Source organism: Microtus oregoni, unplaced genomic scaffold (genome assembly GCF_018167655.1).
Source record: "Microtus oregoni isolate MIOR12 unplaced genomic scaffold, Mior012 000038F_ref0000394, whole genome shotgun sequence".
NCBI classification, from domain to species: domain Eukaryota; kingdom Metazoa; phylum Chordata; class Mammalia; order Rodentia; family Cricetidae; genus Microtus; species Microtus oregoni.
The window spans coordinates 14014165-14038138 of NW_024543097.1; the positions used below are offsets into that span (position 1 = coordinate 14014165).

Consider the following 23974-nt stretch of genomic DNA (forward strand, 5'->3'; position numbering starts at 1 on the left):
CAGTCAGCCAGAGCTCTGGTTACAGCCGTAAGATACAGAGGGCCCAGTACTGTGTGCCCAAGTTAATTCAGGAAAATTTGACCACTGAACTGCTTTTCTCAGAAGGCAATTATGGGACAAGAAGGCCTCAACAACCAAAATATTTCTGTGGGAAAAAAATGGGGGTTTTAGTAGCTTGTTTAGGAATTGTGAACAGGAAAGCCCTATGGGGAAAATAATAGACGGTTCTGTAACTAATACATAGAACTAACTGGAAAAATCAGTTTAAGGGAAAAATAATTTGTGGGGCACTGTGTCCAGGACTGTTTTGGTAGCAATTCAGCCATGAAACAAAGTTGAGTACCTGCCGGGCTCTCCTTATCCCCCTATGTATGCACGGCTGGTTTCAGATCGCCCTGAGCCAAAATTTAAAATTAATGCCTTGCTGAAAAAAGAAATACATTGAAAAAATTTGCTTTCTGTTCTACGAAGGCAGAAGTGGTCTGACTGACCTACCCTGTGTAACCTGTCTTGACACCTGTCACTGCACAGCCCACCTTGCATGCCAAAAAAAGGGGCGAGAGGAGGTGGTGGGAGGTAGAGGTGGCAGGGGCTCCAAACTCTGGGCAGAAGTCTTTGCTTGAAACATCAGCATCTTCCTTTTGCTGATGAAACAGTTCCGCAGGTGATTTTTGCATAGCAGCACTTTAAAACACATTTTACAGCCCCCTCCTGATCATCCCTGGTAATAGAACAGGGAGAAGCCTTGGGCTGAGACTCGGAGGTATATCTCTCAGCCTCATTCTAGTCAAGTGTTCCCATCTCCATTCCTTCCCATCCTGTTTACCCCCGCTGCCGAATGTCACTGATACTCCTGTCCCGAGCTCAGCCATTAAATCAGAAAACACTGGTGTGGACCTCCTTGGAACAGGCAGCACTGGTCAGCACCGTGCCATACTGCTAGCTTTTCACTTCTGTCATTTTGCCACCTCTAGGACCTTTCAGAACTTAATCTCGGGCCTCGGACTCACCTACAGTGACCTGAAACACAATAATAACTTGTGCCCCAGAGGGTCATACAATAGTAATTGAAATGAGAGTAAACCACTGAGCACAAGTCAGGTTCACTATACACAAGAAATAAAAATTAGCTTTGGTTATCATTAGTATAACTATTGTTCTTATTTTTGTGTGCATTCCTACTTTGAAATCTTTTATATGACAGATTCATCATGTGCCCTACAGGATCATAATTTCTAGCTCTGAATACAAATGCACATGCTAGGGTTGTTTTTTGTTTATTTGTTTGTTTTTGTTTTGCTTTGTTTTGTTTTTTTCAGGACAGGGTTGCTCTGTGTAGCCCTTGGATGTTCTGGAACTCACTGTGTAGACCAGTCTGTCCTCAAACTCTAGAACTAGAGATTCTCCTGCCTCTGCCTCCCAAATGCTGGGACTAAAGCTCAGTGTCACCACTACCCAGCTACATGCTAAGATCTGAAAAACAAAAAACAGTCTCCTGAGACACATGCAGCAATATTTCAAAATAATAGAATGTGTTTTCAGTCATCAGGATTCTGTTTCATTAAAAGGAAAGAGAGGAAGGCAAAACCTTGAGGACCACTTGGTTTTATATTTGTTTGACTCTGTTTTGAACACGGTAAAGACCTGCCAATCAAAAGCCAGTCAGGATCCAGGTAAGACTAGGGTTTGCTTCTGGAGAAGATCGACTTCTGGTAGGATCTTGTAAGATGTCAGTGCTGCAAATAGCTGCTTGTTAGGGATTTGATGTAAATGAAAACGTTAGCTTATTTTCCACAAACTGAAGGAGCGTCTGCAGCCCCACCCCACCCCCAAATACTGTAGAGTCAGTAGCCCTATGCCGTGTTTGCCTGAAGCCCCCCCCCCCCCCCCAGCATCATTGCTTCACAGTCAGTATTCGCCTTGGGGCTTCGAATTGGCTTCAGCAATACTATGAAAGAATGAGGCTGGATAGCATTGTGATTTTAATGTTTAGCTGTAGAAGGGGTAATGGCAGCTCACTAACCCTTGACCAAGCACCAACAGGGCTGGTTTCACCAGCCTGTGAGACTGAGGGCTCTCTACAATTGGAAAGGAAAACTGAGGTCCCAACACTCAGAGACAAGCTATCTGCTCCTGCCCTGCTTACCCTCTGAGAATCGTGTTTCTTTTGTTCGTAAGGTTTTCAGAGAGCATAGCCTTTGTCCTTCAATTCTGTCATGTATGTTAGTCATCAATAAATGTCTGTTGAGGGCTCACTTTGTACTGCAGTCACTGTGGTAGGAGAAAACGTGAAGAAGTCGTCCCTCAGCCCCTGGAGCCTGAGAAAGAATGGCAAGTTGAATCTCGTGAACTAGATTATTGTGCAACTTGTTGTCCACTCATTTAAGAGAACATCCGAGTGATTCTCCTGAATCAAAACTCTTACATTGGTCCAGCATCAGCCCTGCCGCCGCCATCTGGTACCCCTCACCCCCAGCACCCTCCTCCCCTTCCCCATTCTCTTCCTTGTGTTCGGCACCCTAGTGTTAAACCTCCTGAAAGGGTTGTCTAGGATCAGTTCTCCTGGCTCTCTCCTGGCTCCTTTCTTTCCAGTTTCACCCTCACTGTGGCTCCGATATGATGCTTCAAACAGCGTCCACCTCCCTGTCTCCAGCTTTGTCGTCTCCTGGCAACTGTCAAATGATTGCAAATCCCAATCCGGGAGGTGCTCTTCGGTCTTCCCCATCACCACTGCTGACTTTCCCATCTCCCACCACCCTCCTGTCCCCCAGTGTCTCTATTCCCTGGATTACAGGAAGGGACTGCCCTCATATGAAGTGAGCAAATCTTAGCTCTTACTTGCTGAGGTGTAGGCATTGACCCTTCTCATCCTCATTACACAGAAAGTTCTCGGTCTTTAAAACAGGACCTACACCAGCATCAGGCCCACATTACTCATTAAACAAATATGTATTAGAGGCTGGGTGGCTGTGTGGATTGCCTTCTGTTTATCATATGTAGTCTCTTCATCCATAGCAGCCTTTTGTTGCTGTCTTTATTCAAAGTCTCCACGACTTACCGTATGAAATTACTATATAGCTAAAAGCAAGTTCGACAACATTTAGAACCCACTGCCTCTTAACCATTTGATAGATGGGGGGAAAAAAAGGTACCTAGACTGAAGGAAATAACCAAATAAAAAAGATGCTGAGTTAGGTTTAATACCCATTTCTTGTAGGTAGAGGATTCTGGGAGTGGCCAGTGGGACAGCCAGACAGAGCTTGGACACCTACTGTGTTGTTGCACTTGAACTCCTTGCTAGTCCAGCCCTGGAATGCTCTGGTTTCTGTGCAGTTCTGCTTCTCAAAACCATACCCAAACAAAGAAAAAAAAAAACACTTATTTTCAGATTTTTAAAAATAATTTATTTAACTTTATTTTATATGCATTGGTATGAGGGTGTCAGATCCCCTGGAATCAGGGTTACAGATAGTTGTAAACTGCCATGTGGGTACTGGGAATTGAACCCCGGTCCTCTGCAAAAGCAGGCAGTGCTCTTAGCCCCTGAGCCATCTCTTCAGCCCCCAGATTCTGGATGAATATGATCAGAATATATTTTTGCTGATAATCAGTTGTTTGGGGAAGCAGATCAGACCTCTCAATCTCACCTGGCAGAAAGTACAGTTTTAGGAAGCTAACTTTTCCTCAGGTGCTTGCTTGGTGATCACCAGGTTCTGAGCCTTTGCATATGACAATAAAACCTAAAAACTGAGAAGCATAAGAAATGAAAACCATTAGGCGCAAAAGGAAACTTTTTTTTTTTGGTGTAGAGAGTTTTCTCCCTCAATTATGTTTTCAACTTAGCTCTAAGAGTTCAATTTAGAAACACCCAGATGTGTTCCATAAATACATTGTGCTTACCACTATGACTACCTTCATTATCCTATTAGGGCCTAGGTTTTCACATCGCTGTTCTTTTGCTGAAGCATTGGGGACACCACAGATGACTCCTCTAGGTGACTCAAGCTCTCCCCGTGTCCTACGTCCATGTTTTGGTTTTTCATGTGTACTGCCCGTGCAAATGCGTAGCCCGGAGCATTGATCAAGCCCATGATCACTCCTAGAAGACTGGCTCGAAAGCTTGCTCTCAGCTTGAAACATCCTTCACGGTGGAAGATTGCTTGGTGAGACCAGGGATGAAAATGTCACTAACTTTTTCTCTGACAGTCAGGTTATTGGACTTCCTGTCACACTAATCTCTAATTAGAGGCTTCAGGTCCGCAAGCCCCAATTCTCACTTAACACTGCAGGCGTTTCTGTGATCCCCGTCTCCCAGGTTCTTCACTGCTTTCTCCCTGTGCTAATTCAAGTGAATAGAAGCAGCGCTAGTGTTAACAGGCAGCCTGCATTTCAGGAGAGAGACAGCATGAAGCCAGGCCCGTGGTGCTATTGACAGAGCGAGCATAGCACGTCCAATCATTGCCGATTCTGAAATGGAATGGCTGCATTTGACAAAGCTGACTGAATTTACAAGGCTGCCCCTCTCAGGGTCGCTGCATTCTCTGGGTCTGTCTCTTCCTAGGCTCTGGGATTTTTAGATGAGGATTTTGTTTGTCGTCACTCAGGAATTCTGTGCTTGTGTTCTCTCTTTCTCTCACTCTGTCCCCTGCTCCTTCTTCTCCCATGCCTGCCCTGCCTTCCCTCTTCCCAGCCCCTCTCCTTCCTGCACGGGCATTTCACAGTCTTAAGATACCAAGGAACCAAGTTCTGTCTTTAAAGAGCTCACCCACGAGTGGAGCTTTGTGTCAGAAACATACTGCATCATGTGTGCTCCATGACCAGCTGACCCCGCAATTAGCAAGCGGCATTTAAGATTCCAATGAGATATGCAGGTTTCCTCTTTTAAAGGTACTGCACAGTGTTTGGTGGCTTTTCTCGCACCCTGAATAGCTCCTTGCAGAAGCACTAAGTCCATATGAGAACTGCATTTCCGGGCCCTTTGTTCTCCATTAGCTGCTGGGAAAGTCAGTGGTGACCAGTTAGAGGCCTGATGCCAGGCATGAAAAGAGACACCCAGGCGTATTTAACCTTTTATGCAGCACAGCAATGAATATTTTAAAAAGATGACTATAGCCTCCAAGTCCCCTTCTCCAGCTCCCGTAGTCTGTGCAGTGGGGAGGGCGTCACAGAAGGGGTGGGTACTTGTTGCTTTTACTTCTTGCTCTCAGGTGCCAGTGGTAGGAATCAGCTGTTCCCTCCACCTGTGCTGTGCATCTGACTCTCTTGAGAGCCTCCAAAGACTGATCCCTTACAAAGACTGATATGGTTGCCTGGGAGATGGCCTGGCACCAGGGTTTTAAAGAGATCCCCTGCTCATTCTGATAATCAGTTGGGATGACAGCCACTATGTTCTTGTCTGTACCTGATGACAGACACAGTTTAATTGATTCCACATCAGGAAGCATGTATCATATGTTTGTTATGTATGCATCACTGTGGGGCTCCTGGCTGAAGCCTTGGATAGGACGAGAAAGGGAAAGCTGCTTACGTAACAGTTGGAACAGGACTCTGAGACTCACCTTGATGTTGAACAAAAGAGATACAGGTGGTATTGAATTCCTGGTTTCCAGTTCTGCCCTTAGGGAAAGCACAGTAAAATGTGACTTGTCAATAAACCGGCGATATGAAGAATCCTGGTAAAGGAGAGAGACATGGATTCATTAAGAAATCTTTAATTCCACAGAAAACTGATGCACATTGTTAGCTATGGCAGGTTCTGGAAAATCGGTCCGTCGGCTGGTGTTTCACTCTCTGCGAAGGACTTGTGATGAAGCTTCATGGTGGATCACTTGCGGGCTGACTGGTGTGTCCTGGCTCAACCACCAGCACCAAGTGGGGAAACAGTATCTTGTTGTCCTGCATAAATGGTCATAAACTGCACTCCGATGGGCCATCATATCACATGCAGATTTTGAGTGACACTTAACTTCCTGTAACTAACTGTCCACCACTTTCAGAGCCTGTGGGAAGTAGCTGAAAGAGCACCAGAGTGAGCATAGAGAGACGTTTTCCGGCACCCAGTGAATACCATGGATGTCCAGTATAGTTTCCCAGAGATCCAGTTAACAGAAGTAGACTCCAGGGTCAGTTGCCCCAGAGACAACACTCTGCCTCTGGGCTGCCTGCAGTTAGCCCCTAGGGCTGTTAGCATTGAGTGACATTGCCCAGGGAGTCTGTGAGCAGTGACAGACCAGTGTCAGAACTGGAGTCCTGAATTAGGAGGCAAGCCCTGACTGAGTGTGCTGTGTGCGCTGTGAGTGCTTCCCACCTGCACAGTGGGACCATTTTCTTCACCTCTCACCTCCTCAGAGCAGAGCCATTAGGAACCAGGGGTGTACTAGTTTACAAAGTAGAGGCTGGCTTCAGAACAGGCTTCCCTTCTTATCTGCACACTGTGTATACATTTAATATATGTGGCGCACAGACAGACACTTTTTTGAAAGTCGCGCACACACCCTGTGTTTGGGAGGCATTTCCCAACACGCTGGAGCACCTGCTCTGGACTTCCCTCTGTGACAGCTTGCATATCTCCTCTCAGCTTTTGCTACTGCTGCAGTCATTACCTGTATTCCTGCTGTGTTATAAGTTCCAAGGCAGCACATCCTGTATCCATCTTGCTGACCAGTCTCTCTGTAGAACATGAGGAAACATTTTGCTGTGAAGAAGGTGGGAGAGAAAGCCGTTCGGGTTTTGGGGTGCCAGACCCAAGCTGGCTTTGTCAGGAGGGCCCTCATTATAGCCCTGAGCTTCACCCTGTTTTAACCACACCTCGTTGTCTCTTGCACGCACAGCTCCATTGTAGTCCCTGCAGGCCAGTGGCATCTATTATTTGTCAGAACATCCCTATGGAAGAGATTGTCAGGTGCTTGGAAATGTATTTATATCCCAACTAGAATCTTTGTTTTCAATGCTAGAAAGTCTTACAGGGCAGACGAGCATCGGACTCACGCTTCATGTTCAGCAGTGTTAGTCAGGTGCCACAGCACTATGTGTTAAGATCCTGAGGTCACTCTAACTGGCTCGCTCTGTGCACTACTAATTTCGACTGTACCACATGGCATCCTCTCGTGACATGTTCGCATGCAGAAAACTGGAAAGTAGTCGATGTTCATCATATGGCTCCCTTCTCACCCACAAGGTTGCTTCCTCTCCAGCACCACCAGGTACCTTTTTTGTAGAGACTCCATCCCAGGAGTTCAGTGATTTTGCACTCATGATGGTGGTAGAGAGATTGTTGCCGGGTACAAGACTATCTAGAACAGGGATATACCTCTGTTATACCTTACTGCTCATTACAGTTAAAAGATTAACACAAATTTTAAAATATTTTGCCAAGGTAAACAGTAAGGATCTGACTTCTGTCTTATCCCAGCGCATGAAATCTAATCTGCAGGGAGTATTGGGAGCAGTTGTTAAGATTCTGTAATTTCTATTAACCTGGGGCTGTACTCTCTGCCGCCTGTCACACTGCAGTGACAGGGAACCAACAACAACAACCAAAGAAAACCACTCTATTCATTATCCCATGGAGGAGCGAAGCCATATCCGTTCCAAGGCATCCCCCTCCCCCAAAAAGAAAAGGTACAGATGGCATTATTTGTTCTCTCTAACGCCAAATAACTGACATCAGAAGAGACCTTAAGTGTCTTGAAATTTTCAGACTTTCCATGAGGCCTTCTTGAGTTAACCATCTTAAGTAAGCCACTAAGGCTGCAATCATCAAATCTTCTAAGATGTAGGGTTTGCAAAGTATTGGAAACCTGTTTTCATCCAAGATTCTTAACATGTCTCTTGTTGCTTTGTGTGTAACTGATATTGAAGGAGGGCTGCCATCTGTCAACCCAAAGTACAGTTTAGTCATTTCATAGAGCTGCCTGAAAGCCTTGTAAGGGCAACAATCTCTCTACCACTATTATGAGTGCAAAATCACTAAACTCTTGGAAACGTGCTTCTGCAAAGAAGTACCAGGTGGTGTTGGAGAAAAACAATAAAATCCAAGAGTCAGGATGAGGAGGAATGTAAGCAGAGGTTGCACTTTCGTTCCCAGCTGCCCAGACCTGAATAATCACACAGAGACTATATTCATTTTAACACTGTGATGAACAAAGAAACTGCTTTGGCCTGTTGATGGGACAGAACTTAGGTAGTGAGGAGGACTAAACTGAATGCTGGGAGAAAGAAGGGCAGAGTGAGAGAAGCCATGGATCCTCTGCCTGAGACAGATGCTGGGAATATTTCTGGGTAAGCAACTGCCATGTGGCGATACGCAGGTTGATGGAGATGGGTTAAATTAATATAAGCATTAGCCAATGAGAAGCTAGAGCTAATAGGCCAAGCAGTGATTTAATTAATACAGTTTCTGTGTGATTATTTCAGGTCTAAGCTAGTTGAACAGCTGGGAACGAACAAGCACCATCCTCCAACAACACTGTTTGGCCAATAGCTTAGGCATATTCCTAGCTAGCTCTTACATCTTAAATTAACCTATTTCTATTAATCTATAAATCACCATGAGGGTATGGCCTACCAGTAAGTTTCCCACATCTTTTTCCCTCAGCAGCTACATGGCATCTCCCTGACTCTACCTTCTTTCTCCTTGCATTCAGTTTAATTTTCCCTGCCTAGCTCTGTTCTGCCCTGCCATAGGCCCAAGTAGCTTCTTTATTAGCCAATGGTAATAAAATATACTCACAACATATAGAGGGGAAATACGCATCATCTCCCCTTTTCTGTCTAAATAAAATCGAAGGTTTTAACTTTAGTATAGTAAAATTATATATAACAAAACATGTATCAAGCAAGAATTACACTTATATTATTTAGTTTATTTGTATCTGGAAAGTTTCATATCTAATTTATCTTTTATCATAACTAAAGAAAACTGTAACTGTTTATCTTCAACTCCATCAAAGACTCCAGAAGGATAAAATATTACAGGAAATACATTGTAAGCAACTTTCAAAGTTCTAGAATCTCACTGCCTGGACAGTCACCCAAAGTTCTTCTGTAACATTGTAGGCACCCACCAACCTGCAGGCTCATAGTATCCAGCATCCATCAGACTTTTCCATGAAGCAGGAAATGTGAAAGTCTGTTTTATCTGTGTTAGCAGTTTGTCAGTCACTTTATTCTGTGTCCTGCAGATTGTCTGGCGGTTTCTTCTGTGAAGCAGGACCCTGCAGGATCATTCCATCCTTTGGAAAGTTCAGCAGTCACTTTTCTGTGGACCCTGCATGTCCAGTTTGTACAGCATACCATCAAACAGTCCAGGCAAGATCAGTTTCTTGCCCAAATGGCTAATCGTGTCACATTTAAGCAAATTTCATAATGAGTTTCTTCAATGCCCATTAACCTCTTGAAGTAGATTGGTGTTGCCCAAAGCAGGCATGTCTCATTTTTTGAGAAAAGTCTTAAGTTTTTAAAACATTTTAAATGCCACTTTATGTCAGTCTTTGAAAGGTTTGAAGAATACCTATCCATCTGAAATATATCTCTATCTAGAAAACCTAACATAACTAAAAATTTGATTATTATAGATGACTTTCCATTCATCTGTATTTCTTAATCATTACATTTTTAAACTAGCTGCATAAACTCAATACCTTAAACAAGAGCAGAAATAATGTACAAAGTGAAACCAAAATCAACCTTAAACTTATACCAGTAGACCAGGATTCATAACAATGCAAAGTATTCATCTCTATATTATATTCCCCTTATTATTATCTTTTTTTAAAAATTGACTGTGACCATTTATACATAATCCTTTTTAAATGAAAACAAACATTTATAAACAATTATATGGGGAATTTGGGTGTATTTTTCTCTAAACTGCTTCCTGCTGTTTTTTGGGTGAAGTATTTTTAGGGTTCATGGAGACCTTTCAGGGAGTCTTGTTCCATCAAACCACGTTAGCCTGAAAGAAATCCACAGGTTCTCATCTTCTGTGGAAACAAAAGCAGAACCTCTTTTCCAGAGCTACATATCCTTAGACTCAAATTTTGAAGTCAAGACACCTTTATGTTGGTTTAACCTAGCAGCTCCCACAATCAAATGTCTCCCTTCATTTAACTCATTAGCAATCAAAAAGTTCAAAGAAAGCCCAATAACATACATAATCTAGACTCTTATTGTATTTTCCATCTTTACATGTTTTTTTTACTCTATTACTTTTTAATATTTATTTTAAGGAGGTATGTTTACCACTTCTGCAAGCCATGCTCACTGCCCCAGCTCCAGGGATGTAGCAGGTCTATGTCACCATTAAGCAACTTGTAGCGCTCTGCTCAAAAACCTTAAGTGCTCTGTAGAAGGATCTCCTGAAAGAGCCAGAGCTATTCATGCCCTTAGTTTCTTAAAGGAGCTGCGTCTCTGCTTGTGGTCCACAAACGCAGCCTATCTGAAAAAAAAAAAATGCAGCTACAAGAAGCTGCACTTGATTCCCATTTCTGTGAGTCTAGAAGCCCTCTTTTCTTTCTTAAACTTTCTTTTAGGTCTTATGTTGATCCATGCTCCAGACAGTGGGCGCCATTGGTAAGCTGAGACTGCACTTTTGTTTTTGGCTGCCCAGACCCAAATAATTACACAGAAACTATATTAATTACAATACTGTTTGGCCAATAGCTTAGGTGTATTCCTAGCTAGCTCTTACATCTTTAATTAACCCATTTCTATTAACCTGTGTATCACCACGAGGCCGTGGCCTACTGGTAAGGTTCCAGTGTCTTTCTCTTTGGGCAGCTACATGGCATTTCCCTGACTCCGTCTTCTTTCTTCCTACATTCAATTGAGTTTTCCCTGCCTAGTTTTATTCTGCCTTGCCATAGGCCAAAACAGCTTCTTTATTAACCAGTGGTAATAAATATATTCACGGCATACAGAGGGTAATCTCACATCCTAGGAACTCCAGTAGTTAAAGGACTTGGGACGGAGGTCAGATGGAGACTTTAGAAAGTCTGGTGAAGACTTAACTTTGACTAGGCACAGTACTGGCATGTTCTCTTTTTGTGTACACAGAACAAATTCTCCTAATAACTCCTGTATTCACCAAGCCAACACATATGCATTGAGTGTGTACTGCATAGTAGGCGTGTGCCCCAGGCCCCAAACAAAACACGACTGCTACCTTGTAGAACCTGCATCTTAGTTGGCTGAGAACAGCAGACAGTGTGTTTTGAGTGGAAAACAGAGTTGAAGGAAGTACTGCTTGTTGTCAAGGAACTTACAGTCTGGGTATAAAGTAAAACATGTTACTATCGCTATCTCAAACTAGACTAGAACTTTCTCCATTAAAGAGATAGATAAGCACTTTGGGCTGGAAAGGTAGATGCTTCGGTGAAGATAAGAACTAGTTCTGCAATCATGGAGACATGAGTTCAGATCACCAGCATCCAGGGCTCCACGTGTCTGTAACCCTAGTGTTGGGTGATGGAGATGATACTCATTGGACAGCCAGCTAGCCAACGTGGCAAGTTCCTGTTCTACAAGAACCCCTGTGTCAAGGGAATAAGGCTGGGAATGATGGCGGAAAGCATCCACTGTCCCCTCTGACCTCCACAAGAGGCCACTCAGGCACATGTATTTGCACTGTCACATGCATGTACCACACACATGAAAAAAATCGTCAAAAAGTTTAAAGAACAAATCACTTAGAGTAGTTTCTTCTTGTTGACCTAATGTGCTCCAGTTGCTGGTTTCTTGTTTCCAACAAGCATTTTCTGTGGTAATGAGGAAAGTAGGACCACTCGATGCTTGTGGTTTCTTTGGCATATCTATGAGATCTTAATTTTTTGGAATAGTTGAATTCTAGCCTAGGTTTGTACTTAGCAGGAACTTCCTGTTGATGATGTTGACGAGGATGTGATAAGAAGGGAAGGCACTGGAGGGCAGTTCACACTGGATCTCTGGACTCTGAGGTTCTCTCCTCACCCCGCTGTAGCAGCAACAGCAGCAGCAATATACTGAAACTATGGTATGATTTACCTTAATTAGCATAGCAAATTGCCTCACATTTTCAAAAAGTGCTAATAGATGTTAACTCAAAATAGATTAAAATACCAGACAAATTGTACTACTTTAAAACGAGTTATAATAATCTTGAAGATGTAGATCATGGTTATGCTGTCTTTGGAGCGAATGACAAAATCCAATCTTTCTTGTATACTTTTTAAAAACCTGGGGCATATGCTTTTTTTCCTTTCAATCACAGTAATTTTTTCAAATAACACTTCTAAGTTTTTCTTTAGGAAGACACTTCATTTTCCAAATCTCATGTGAAGTAAATTAGTTACCATTGAAGGAAAGATGTTATGAGGGATTATGTTTAAAACACCTTTATTCCCCCATTTATATTACATACATTTTATAGGTTAGAGAAGGTTCCTTCACCCTAGCAAGTGGAAGGGCACATGACAAAGTTTCTGCAGGCTTGTGTATGCCAGCATAATGCTGAAGATGACTTGATTCCCCCTGGTGTCTTACACCAAGCTCAAGCCCCTCTTCGGCACGTTTAGAGTCTACAAGAAGAAGTAAGCATCACATGTACTTCTGAGGAGCCAGTGAACATAACGGCATATAAAATCTACCATTAGCACCACCCGGAGACATTATAAGTGAAAATAGAGCACACGCCGCACTCTCCCCGCGTAACATTTCCCCAGCCAAGGTCTGAAATGGTTTGTTTGTGTGTTCTCTTCTGCGTTCTCTGGAATTTACAGTGCACAGTTAGCAGAAGGGTTGCTTAGAAGACGCATGTTATCTACTGAGGCCCACCATTGTTCGTTCCATCACAGCTACACAGAGCCGACCTGTTCTTAATATCCTACGAAAGCCAGAGAATTCCCATGATAGCATCTCTATTCTTAAATACAGGCTTACCTTACTTCATGAAAAAGAAATAGATAAATTAAATTCCGTTGAATCAAAGGAAGTGATATTAGGGGAGCTGATGAAATAAATTAACCCTCCCTTGAAAGGGTTTGCTAATGTGAAAAATTCCTACCTTAATTTATACACTTTATAAATCTGTGTCTCTGGGTATCGAGTTTGCTTAAGGTGAATTACATTCCTCTCTCTGGAGAAGCTATACACTGGTATTTTTTTCTTTTTAAAATTGATTCTCCAAAGAAATTACCTGTCAGCGGTATACACAAAACTGCCCTGCCGTGTGTGGATTGGGAAGGAGGTGCAGTGTGCTCTGCCCCCCCCCACACACACACACACACTCTCGTTCTGCCTGCTTTAGTGAGTAGTCCCTTCCTGCTAAGTGCCTGGATGCGTGCAGTGGCTCTCCTTTCCCAGCGTTCTCTCTGACTGTGGCTCCTGCGCTCTCTCAGAGAAGCCACTTTCATCCCAGTGTGTTAGGAACACAGTCCCCTGACGCAGAGATCCTAAATCCGCAAGTGTGTTAGGAACACAGTCCCCTGACGCAGAGATCCTAAACCCACAAGTGTGTTAGGACACACACCGTCCCCTGATGCAGAGATCCTAAACCTGCAAGTGTGTTAGGAACACACACAGTCCCCTGACCCAGAGATCCTAAACCCACAAGTGTGTTAGGAACACAGTCCCCTGACGCAGAGATCCTAAACCCACAAGTGTGTTAGGACACACACCGTCCCCTGATGCAGAGATCCTAAACCCACAAGTGTGTTAGGACACACACCGTCCCCTGATGCAGAGATCCTAAACCCACAAGTGTGTTAGGACACACACCGTCCCCTGATGCAGAGATCCTAAACTCGCAAGTGTGTTAGGAACACACACAGTCCCCTGACGCAGAGATCCTAAACCCGCGAGTCTTGTAGATCAGGCCTTCTCAAACCCTGGCCACGCACATCCCTGTTCATCATACGGAACGTTACATTACCCCAGCATATCTGCTAGTAAAATAGGTCTACAAATCAAACATTTACTGATCAGAGATCACAGAGAAATTCATTTAAAAATAATACTTTGGCATACAAACAATCATACCACTTTTTAAAAGATGAAAGCAAGTTGATCCCTGCTGAGGCGGGTGTACTTGTTAGGAGAATCCGGTCTTGGCTGAGTATTAGCTACTGTGGAGCATAGAGCATCTTCAGTGCTTTTCAGACTGACTGAGACTTAGACTTTACAATTGTCTGTGCCAGAAACATAAATACATATTCATAGTTCAAAATGGCAGAGGTATATCCAGAGCCATCTTAGAAATTATTAGAGATTGTCCTGTCCCACACCAAAATTCATTTATGAAAATTTTAAATGAAACTCAGGTAACAATTCTTAAAAATCAAACATTCTAACAATGCACAATCCAAATTTGACACTTGCATGGCGGTAGAAAAATAGACGAAAGTCTTTGCTTTTAGTAATTAAACCATTCTGTAGCTTTAAGAGCAGAAATCTTGTACGTGCAGTGCAAACACTGCAGCTCCTAGCTGCATGACCACGAGACCATGTGTTTCAGGAGGCCTTCCTCTCTGGAGCTGTGTCGCGTGGCATACACAGTGCAAAGTCCATGTGCTGTGGGTTCAGAACCAAGGGCCTCCGGGAACTCACACTACACAGTACGGACAAGCACTGCCAGAAGCATCTCTGATTGAAATAGCATTTAATTTTAAATCAGTGTTCAGGCCTTGCATGCTCAGAAACCACCTGCCACCAAACTTTAAAACCTTCACATTTATCTATACAACTTGTGGAGGTCACAATCCACAATTCAAGAAGCTGGGCTGCCCACTCCTGAAATCATCAAGTAGAACAGTCGTCCTGCCTGGAAAGTATGCCCTAAAGATTGCTCTTGCTGTGACTGTTTTCTTGAGAGCATTGTGACCACCCTTATGAAGGTTTACTTCAGATACATCTAGAAGTGGAATGATTCTGATTAGCACTGTGAGGATAGGGTTATCTCATACACATCCCTAGTTAACTCCTGCTTCAGTAATTCTCCATCGATTACCTGCTGCACTAACTGGCACTGCCGTTCAGGGGGCTCCTTGCGTCAGTCGTGGTGCTAGGCATAAGGATACATCTAAGCCTCACAACAGGTCTACAGTATAAGTCCTTTCACGAGAGAGAGAGAGAGAGAGAGAGAGAGAGAGAGAGAGAGAGAGAGGATTTGAACAAGCATGTCATAACTAGAGAAATGTCCTGACAGCAGGGCATGGATGGAGGTCCATATCTAAAAATCTCAGCTCTTGGAAGATTTAGCATCTTGTGCTTGATGCCAGCCCGGTTATATAGCAATGACCCTGTCTTAAACCCTCTGATGAAGATTAAGTGTCACCAGCACAAAGTGACCATGGCAGTTCTCAGTATTAAACAAAAATAACACCCTGCCTAAGTTTCAAGTCATCTGTTAGGAAAAGTACAGACAAGAGAATAAGCGAATGATCGGTATACTTATAAGCTTACTTTCAAGACAAGCAGCTAGGGCTTCTAGGATTGTTCAGGCTTTGGGGATTTTGTTGTTGTTGTTGTTTTTGCAGTGGTGATGATTTCCAATAACGAACATCAAGAAAGATGTTCAAAAATGTTTACCACAAATATCTTCATTCTGAATTAACTCAGTATAGCTTACACAGTAAATGAAATATTGATGTATTCGAAAATGCCCAAGTGTTCTATAAAGATTTTAAATAAAGCTACCTATAAGTTGTGGTTCTTAGGTTAATCATTTATTTATCTAAAGGATGAAGGAAGCTGTCTACTTCTGTGATATGAACTGCAGTCAGCTTAAAAATAATCGACAAATTAATCCCTTCACAGCACAGCAATTGTAAAGGTGTTAGTTTTAATTAGGCCTGTCTGATTGCCTTGTCTAATCAAGAATCACGGTGGCTTCTTTGACGGCTAAGGTCTGTTGGGGCCAATCCCTGACCTGCCAGCTATGTGTGTTTTAATTATTGATCCCTCGCATTTCAGCCCTTCTCCCAAAGGGACTGGGGTTTGCAATGTCTTAACATTTAAAGGGAAGAAAAACAAACATTTTCCCTTGCCCTTCTATTTGGAATCCTGTGTAGTCACCCTGCCCCTCCCCCACTGTAAAGTGTTCATCTGAAGGGCTCTCCTGTGGGTGAGGAAGTCAAAGGTCCGCCAGCATGCCATCTCCTTGTTTCCTTCCTCTGTGCTCTGGCTTTTTAATGGTCGTTGCTAAGGTCTTGGCAAATCACAGTCATTTAGTCGTTTATGTTTAGCAGGTACATTTGATTTCATGACATCATGTTTAATTAAAAATCCATAGGAGCAGATGTAGTGCTGGGAAATCAGAGGCGTCAGACTAAAGGAAAACATATGTTTCCAGCAAACACGTCCTCATGCTGCTAAGCGGAAAGGAAGGGGAGAGCCCAGTTCCTGTTGCATTGCAAGCCCCATGTGGTGCTGGTGGTCCCTGTGTATGACCGTGGCTCTTCTTTGCTCCCAGGTGAACGAGGTGACGGTTGAGCAGCTGGTGCAGCAGTACCCCCACATCACCTTCAGCACCGTTCTGCAGGACTGCAAGAGGACCTTGGAGAGAGCCTACCAGATGGGCTGGACCCCCAACATGTCTGCCGCTTCCTCCTGAGCAGGGCAGAGCAGTGGGGGGCGGGGCTGGGGTAACGGTTTTAACCACCACCTGTCTGTCTGGACCCGTGTTCTATTTGTGTCTTGTTTGCATACTGCATAGCATAAGTGCACTTGTTATGTCCCCAGGTGAGCTGCCTTGTGTTCCTAAAAATGGAAGATTATGAAAACCATAAAAAACTTTTTTTTTAATCCAAAAGTTTATTTCTCTAAAAAAAGACTTTGTGAAATCTCAAGTCAAAAAACTGGGTGTATTATTTTGAGCGCCTAAGTTCTGCCACATCTTGGAGATGCTCAGCCAAAGGCTTTCTTTTGTGATAGAATATGCTGTTCACTTCCGATTAGACCAGAACAGAAGACACACCTGCAGTTCCACGCTCGTGGACCCTCATGTCTGTGCACGTATGCTCAGTGAATATCTTGATAAGTTATATCCAGACTGAGGGACCTTCCTGGAGGCCATGGGGGGAGCATGCCATTCCCAGTGGTAATGGCTGACTCACTGTGCCCACAGGTGGTCAACTTGCTGTCTTGTGGGTACCTTAGGAACTAGAGAGAATAAATAAAGCCTTTTGTAAATTTGTATATGGAGGCAACAATCCCTGGCCAGCTCACAAAAGTTAATTATTCATTATTCTGTAAATGCTTTTCTGTTGAGTAATAAATATTTTAGTTGGTTTTACATTGACACCTTGTTAGCTTTTACTTTGTGGGTAGTTATTGGCCAGGGTATATTTTAGTGACATTTGGGGCTTATCTTACATTATCCACATTGAAGCCACGAATGTAATTAATGGTGTGCAGTTATTTAAAAAATTTTAGAGATCATTTCATTATTTTGGCAATTTTGGTAATTATGAAAATATATTCTGAGGTGGAGTAGTCACATTGGTAGAAGATTAATGAATGAGATGTAAGTAGACAATCTTCCTATTGAATATTTTCTTTTGCATTGGGATTTAGAACAGGTTTTTGGATATATGCATGTTATAATTTTGAATAGTTCTCACACTACTGCAGAGATCTACTGTTAGCTAATGTATGAGTTAAGGAGAGAGTTAGAAAATCTGTTCATTAAGATTCTGTTTGCACTTGCCAGAAATAAGTGTTTTAGTTTAATTAAATATTCCCAGCATTTAGTTATCTCAGTTGCTATCAGAAGATGAGTATATGTTTTGATTTCACACATCCTTCCAGTTAATCCATTGTAGGGACTCGGGCTCCAGTAACCTCTCCTGTGTCTGGTCTATAATCAGGCGGCAGGGAGCCTCTTCAAGCGAAAGAGTGATTAACTTTCATAGTAGGAGAAGCAAAACCTTGACCTTTGAACTTGCTATTTATTCTCCCCTCACGTGGTCTTTGGTCTTTGACAATTATGATGAGGTCTGACTTTATTTCCTATAAACCCTGATGCTCCTGACGTGATACGAGCCGCAAGAAGCAGAAAGCAGCCTTCCGTCTGAATGCCATTCGCATATGTACAACAACTACTTTCCTGTAGAAATGTTGGTTTCCTTCGAGTATGTCAACATGCTTCTGATGTGGCATTTTCCTTTTTTGCTCTAATTCCAATCAGTTAAAAATAAATACTGAGCAAGTATCAGGAATGTTTTTTTTTTCCACAGCCAAACAGGTTGCCAGTTTAGTTTGAAAGAAATACAAATTGTTTAAGAAAAAGTTGTTTACCACTAGAAAACTACATTTCTTCTTATACATTGAACTGTATCATTTTATATCCATTTCTCCGCTACTAAAAAATGTTATTTCATAATACTTTAACTGCTTTTTAACCCAAAAGTCATTTATAAGACTGTGTGTATAGTAATAGTAGCTTGAATGAATAAACAAAAGTTTAATTTTTATATGTCACATTATATGTTAAAGAGCTACACAAGGACAAAAGAAGGAAAAGTCATCTTTGATATAGATGGCATGATTTCAGTTCAAAGTTGAGATCATCTTTGGAGTGTTCTGGTGAAGTCGCCGGTGGTTTCAGACGGTAGAATGAATTCTGTAAATGCTGCATTCTTTGAAGCTGAAGCCCAGCACTCTAACACGCTTTAGCTTGGGGGTGGGGCTGCACTTATCTCTAAGATGCTGGTAATACAGAGAAGCTGTGCAACAGAACTGGGAAGCTGCTTTGTATCATTTATAGAACTCTGTAGAAGTATCATATCCAGCCTCAAAGTATTAATCTCATAGAAACAAACAAAAAAAAAAAAAAAAAAAACAGCCAAGCAAAGCATCACCTCAGTGACCCTGTGGAAGGTGTTGAATGTGCTCTCATTAGATGCTTTGAAATGAGGCTTAAAATACTTTTTCTGGGCGATATAGTTTCTTTTTTGCTTAGCCTGTCATAAATACATGTGAACACATTTAATGCGGGGCTGTTTATTCTCTCCAAATGTCAACAGTATTTTCAGAATAAAGCCTATGAAATTTATTGCTGCCATGGAAAAGTCTGGTTCTTTGTATTTAATGTCCTTTTGAGTGGATAAAGAAAATTCACCCAGTTTGTAGTTTCTATATTTCTGTGAATCTTTTGACCTTGCAATGGGTTGCAATAAAAGAGAAACCGAACTCCATGTCTTTTGTTTTCCTTTAGACACTAAATGAGCTCCCTGTGGCTGGCTGAGTGGGATGCTCACGGTCATCGGTGCCCTTGTGTGTTTCACTGCGGACTTGCATAGCTTTGGCTAATCCGGAATGATAAGCGTGATTCAGAAACAAGACTCAGGCCTCATAAATGTAAGCAAGTGATTTGTTTAAAATCCCATTTTATACGTGGTTACTCATTTGCTTAGTCATCTATTTATTTTCCCCCAAAGGCAAGTAAATAAATATAATACTTAGTGAGTAGCAGCCACGTGCTTGGTACAAGGGATTTAAAGATGAATGAAATTTATTCCCAGCTTCAAGTTGCTCATACTGAATAAAGCAGCAGCCTGCATACCACGCAGTGAATTGGAGTACGGCATAGGTAGTAGCAGAATTCAGAAAGAGCCCGTTGCACTGTAGTCATGGATGAGTTAGTATGGAGATGTCCAAGTGACTATGTCGAGTGTGTGCTTGGAAATAGGGCAGGAGATGCCGTAGGGACTGTCATCAGAACACGGACCTGTCTAAAGTCATCATTTGTTATTGAGATACATAGAGAAGGAAGAGGTTTAAGTGAGTATTGTGTTTTTGCACACTCCAAAGATAGGGAAACAGAGAAGGAGACCTCAAAGGAAACCAGAGAAAGCGCATGTAAGAGGAGGAAGAGAAGCCAAGTTCACGTTAGAAGCTCACACAGAGTTATCCAGCCTCGTGATGCTGCAGAGGGAGATCGGCGTGATAGTTGACCACTGGGGCCAGCACGATGGCTCAGCAGATAAAGACACTCACCTCCAACCTGAAGACTGGGTTAATCCCTAACACCCACATGGTGGAAGAAAAACCAGTTCTCTCTTCTTCTCTGACCACCTGTACTTTATGGCACATGAACTCTCTCTCTCTCTCTCTCTCTCTCTCTCTCTCTCTCTCTCTCTGTGTGTGTGTGTCTCTCTCTCACACACACACACACATACACGCACCAATAAATAAGTAATATTAATTGACTGGTAAAACATGAGGAGGTTTCATAAGTACAACTTTAATAGTTTGCAATGGACAAAGCCTTACTGAAGTGGGTCCAATTTCTACGAGGCTAGTCTAACCACAAAATTATAGGTAAAATCTATAAACCAGTGAAGTCCTAAATATAACTTAGCAGGTAAACTGCCTTAACATTGATTCTTAAAAATAAAAATAACAGATTCGCCAATTAAATAATAGAAGTTATTCCTTATAGTTTTGGAGGTTAGGAAGTCACACCGGCAAGATCGGTGACCATAAAAATCCAGTGTTTGCTTCCAAGAAGGTACCTCGACCACCATGGCCTCGACTGCCAGACAGTGAAGTGGAGAGAGAACTGCTCTGGTCCCGTCTGAGAAGGCGTTGAGGTTATTACCCGTGGGGAAGATGGCCGGCTGTCACATTCTAGTGGCTCCCTCAGTATTCTTGCTGTTGGGGTAAACGTCCAACATTATCCTTGGAAGAGACACAGACATTCAAACGGCGGCGGTATGCATTAACACCAAATAAGACAAATTATGAGTGGTTTTTAAATGGATATAATGAAAATGTTCAAAATAATTCATTATTTCTGTTACAAAAATCTTAGGGAACTAATACAACTAGGACGCATCGTTAACCAAAACCCTAAAAAACAAAACAAAACAAAAAAACCTAAGGAACATTTTCTTTTTGCTGGTATTACTATCATTTAGCATAGGAAATGAAGAGCGCTGACAGCATAAGATGATTCTTCTAGAATGGGAGAAACAAATTCTGAGTTAGGTATATCTAGTAAGAGTATCTACCAAGACAGTCACAAAGCTCAAAGGAATGTACTCATTAAAATTAATAAAATAATCTAAGAGTTAGTTGGCTATGGTGTTACAATAGAATGTTCTCTTACATCTTTTTAGATCAATGGCGAAGTAAAAAGGTGTGACTTTTTAAACTCCTTATGGACTGGAGAAATGGCTCTGGAGTTAGGAACACTTAACTGCAGTCGCACAGAACCCAGATTCTATTCCCAGCACCCATATGGTAGCTAACAAAACATTTTATTAACAAATACATACAGTAACATCTCCAATGCTGGGAGTGAAACCCAGGTCCTCACAAATGCTGGGCAAATATGTAACTAAGCTTCATGACCAGCCCCCAGCAACATAACTCATGACTCTGTAGATAAATTATCAAGCCATAATAATAGACCTAATAATAGACCAAAAAAATGTGTGAAGAGTCTGTGTGTGTGCAGGCGTGCACACTCACTAGGATGTTCATGGGGAGAATTTCCAATATCTTAAGCCTGTTAGGAGACAATTCTTGGAGGACCTTTGCGTTTCTGTACATCTTGAAAAGAGGTGCTCAGTGCCTTTGCTCTATGTCTTTACAAGGCTATCCTTCAAACATGGCATACTTTCCAGGATGAAATATCTGTGCCTGCAAAGCCCTGTTCCCCTATCTCACGCACATCTTCATGTCCAGTCAACCACTCCTTTTTATTTCTTTGCACAATTTGGGTTGTCAGAACCTGCATAGAAAACTGTAGATGGTTGGGCTTCTACCACTCCTGTAAGGAGTCAGGCCCCAGGGAAGTCAGCCTGTGTCTTCAGTCAACATCCCCAAAACTGTTAAACTGACATGTCGGTCTACATGTGTTCTGAAAATTCCACGCCACTCTTAGCTTTTAGCATGATAATTTCCCCCTAATTGACCTGCTGATATAATGTCATTGCAACCAAAGTCCTTGTGCAAAATTTTTCATCAAACTTAAGCTTATTCTCTCTTAAATTCACATAAAAAACAAAAAATTAAAAACAATCAAATAGCATTTAAGGAATAAGATTGTGGAATTTGCTTTACACATTTTGAGACATAACAAATAGTTGTTAAGGTGAGATGGCTCAGTAGATGGCCAAGTTTGACAGCTTGTTTGATCCCTGAGATACGCATACATGGTAGGAGAAGAGAAAGCTGACTGACCGGGTTGTCAATAGGAACTAAAACAATGTAATAAAGGCTTCAGGACTAATGGAACAAATCAGACATTCTTGAAAATATCTAAACTATATTATGGAAATAGCAGGTGAGGTGAATGGGAAAGATTGGATACTCTAAAAAGTAAGAGGGCTAGCTGAGGGATAAAGTGATGGTGGCTTAGAAGCCAAGAGCTCTTGCTACTCCCGCAGAGGACCTGGGTCCGGTTCCCAGCACCCATAAAACAGCTCACAACTGTAACTCCAGCCCTAGAGAAAATGACACCCTTTTCTGGCCCCTGCACATATTACACACACATGAGGCAAATACATACATTCAGGCAAAACACTCACACACATAAAATAAAAACAAACATAAAATATCAGCAGTTAAACTGGTTGTTTTACTATTAAAAAAAAGCTTATTACAAATGAAGTAAAAATTAACAAGTCAGAATCAGGATTCAAGGAATTTAGCATAAACTCTTCATGATATTGTGAACTTCATTTAGTGATCACAGAAACAAAACTGAGAAGCGCTGTTTAGAAAGGCGGAGATCGAGACTCTTGTTTATATTAAAAGAGTAACTCGGGGTTGGAGAAATGGCTCAGTGGTTAAGAGCATTGGCTGCTCTTCAAAGGTCCTGAGTTGAATTCCAAGCACCCACATGGTGGCTCACAACCATCTGTAATAAGATCTGGCACCCTCTTCTGTCCAGCAGACATTCATGCAGACAGAACACTGTATATATAATAAATAAATAAATCTTTAAAAAAAATAAAATAAAATGAGTACCTGCTACTCGTCAAAAGGCTAAGATCAGGAGCTAACATGCAATATCTGTAACAAAAAGTTGTTCACGAATGAACAGATCCAGAATATACAAAGGTCCTTGGAGTTGAGTTAATATGGACAAAAGGGAAAATACAGATGCCCAAATAATTGTGGAAAACATACTCCAATCTGTGTTCTCATGAATGCAAACGCTAAAATACGAAGTTGATGACCAATGGCAAAGCCGTGCATGAGGCTAAGTATGGGGAACAAAGCAATGGAGATAGCTCTCATGTTTGCCCCTCATCTTACAAAGGTGACTACACATGCAGCCACTCCCTCACCGGTGTGCCTCAGAGAACAATATACACGTATGGACCCTAAGGCATGCTGAAGAAGATACATAGGGGTGACATTCATAAGCAATAATTAATAAGGGTTTTGTTTTTGCTTTGTCTTTGAGACAGGGTTTCTCTGTGTAGCCCTGGCTGTCCTAGAACTCACTATATAAATCAGGTTGGCCTCGAACTCACAGAAATCCTCCTGCTTCTGCCTCCCAAGTGCTGGCAGTGAAGGTGTGTGCCCCATGCTTGGCAACTAATAGTTGTTATTAACTGCAGCAAACTCGTGAAAACAAATTTCAGCTCCATGTTGGATGAATCTTAAAACTTTGCACCACTTTTTAAATTTCAAAACAATCAAAAAGAATGTGTCCTTTGATATGCACGTGTATTTACAGAGAAAGAAGGTGATGGCAAACACTCAAGCATTTGGCAGAGGGCAGTAGAGTGAATATAGGACAGAACTTAAGTTAAAATAAGGAGCTTTCCACAGTATTTGCCTTTGTACCATAAGACAGTGTTCTTGTAATACATATGCCTAGCAATACAGCACTCACTATGCATACAGCTCAGATGTGTAACAACTCCATTTTCTTCAAATACTAAGGTTTTAAATGATAGGTTTGTGTCTGGTTTAAACTGATTAACTGGATAGCAAGAATTGTTAAACCTATTAGCAAAGTTCCCACTCACACAGTAGC

At 42.1% G+C, this 23974-nt stretch overlaps 1 protein-coding gene across 1 annotated transcript in view; it reads left to right on the forward strand.

The window, feature by feature from the left end:
* Nucleotides 1-18793, forward strand: part of Fbxl17 (F-box and leucine rich repeat protein 17) — a 490002-nt gene extending 471209 nt beyond the window's left edge. The window contains exon 9 of the mRNA XM_041631789.1: nucleotides 16445-18793. Coding sequence (XP_041487723.1) covers nucleotides 16445-16585 — 141 coding nt within the window. The 3' untranslated portion in view covers nucleotides 16586-18793. The remainder of the gene's footprint in view (nucleotides 1-16444) is intronic.
* Nucleotides 18794-23974: the final 5181 nt, after the last annotated feature.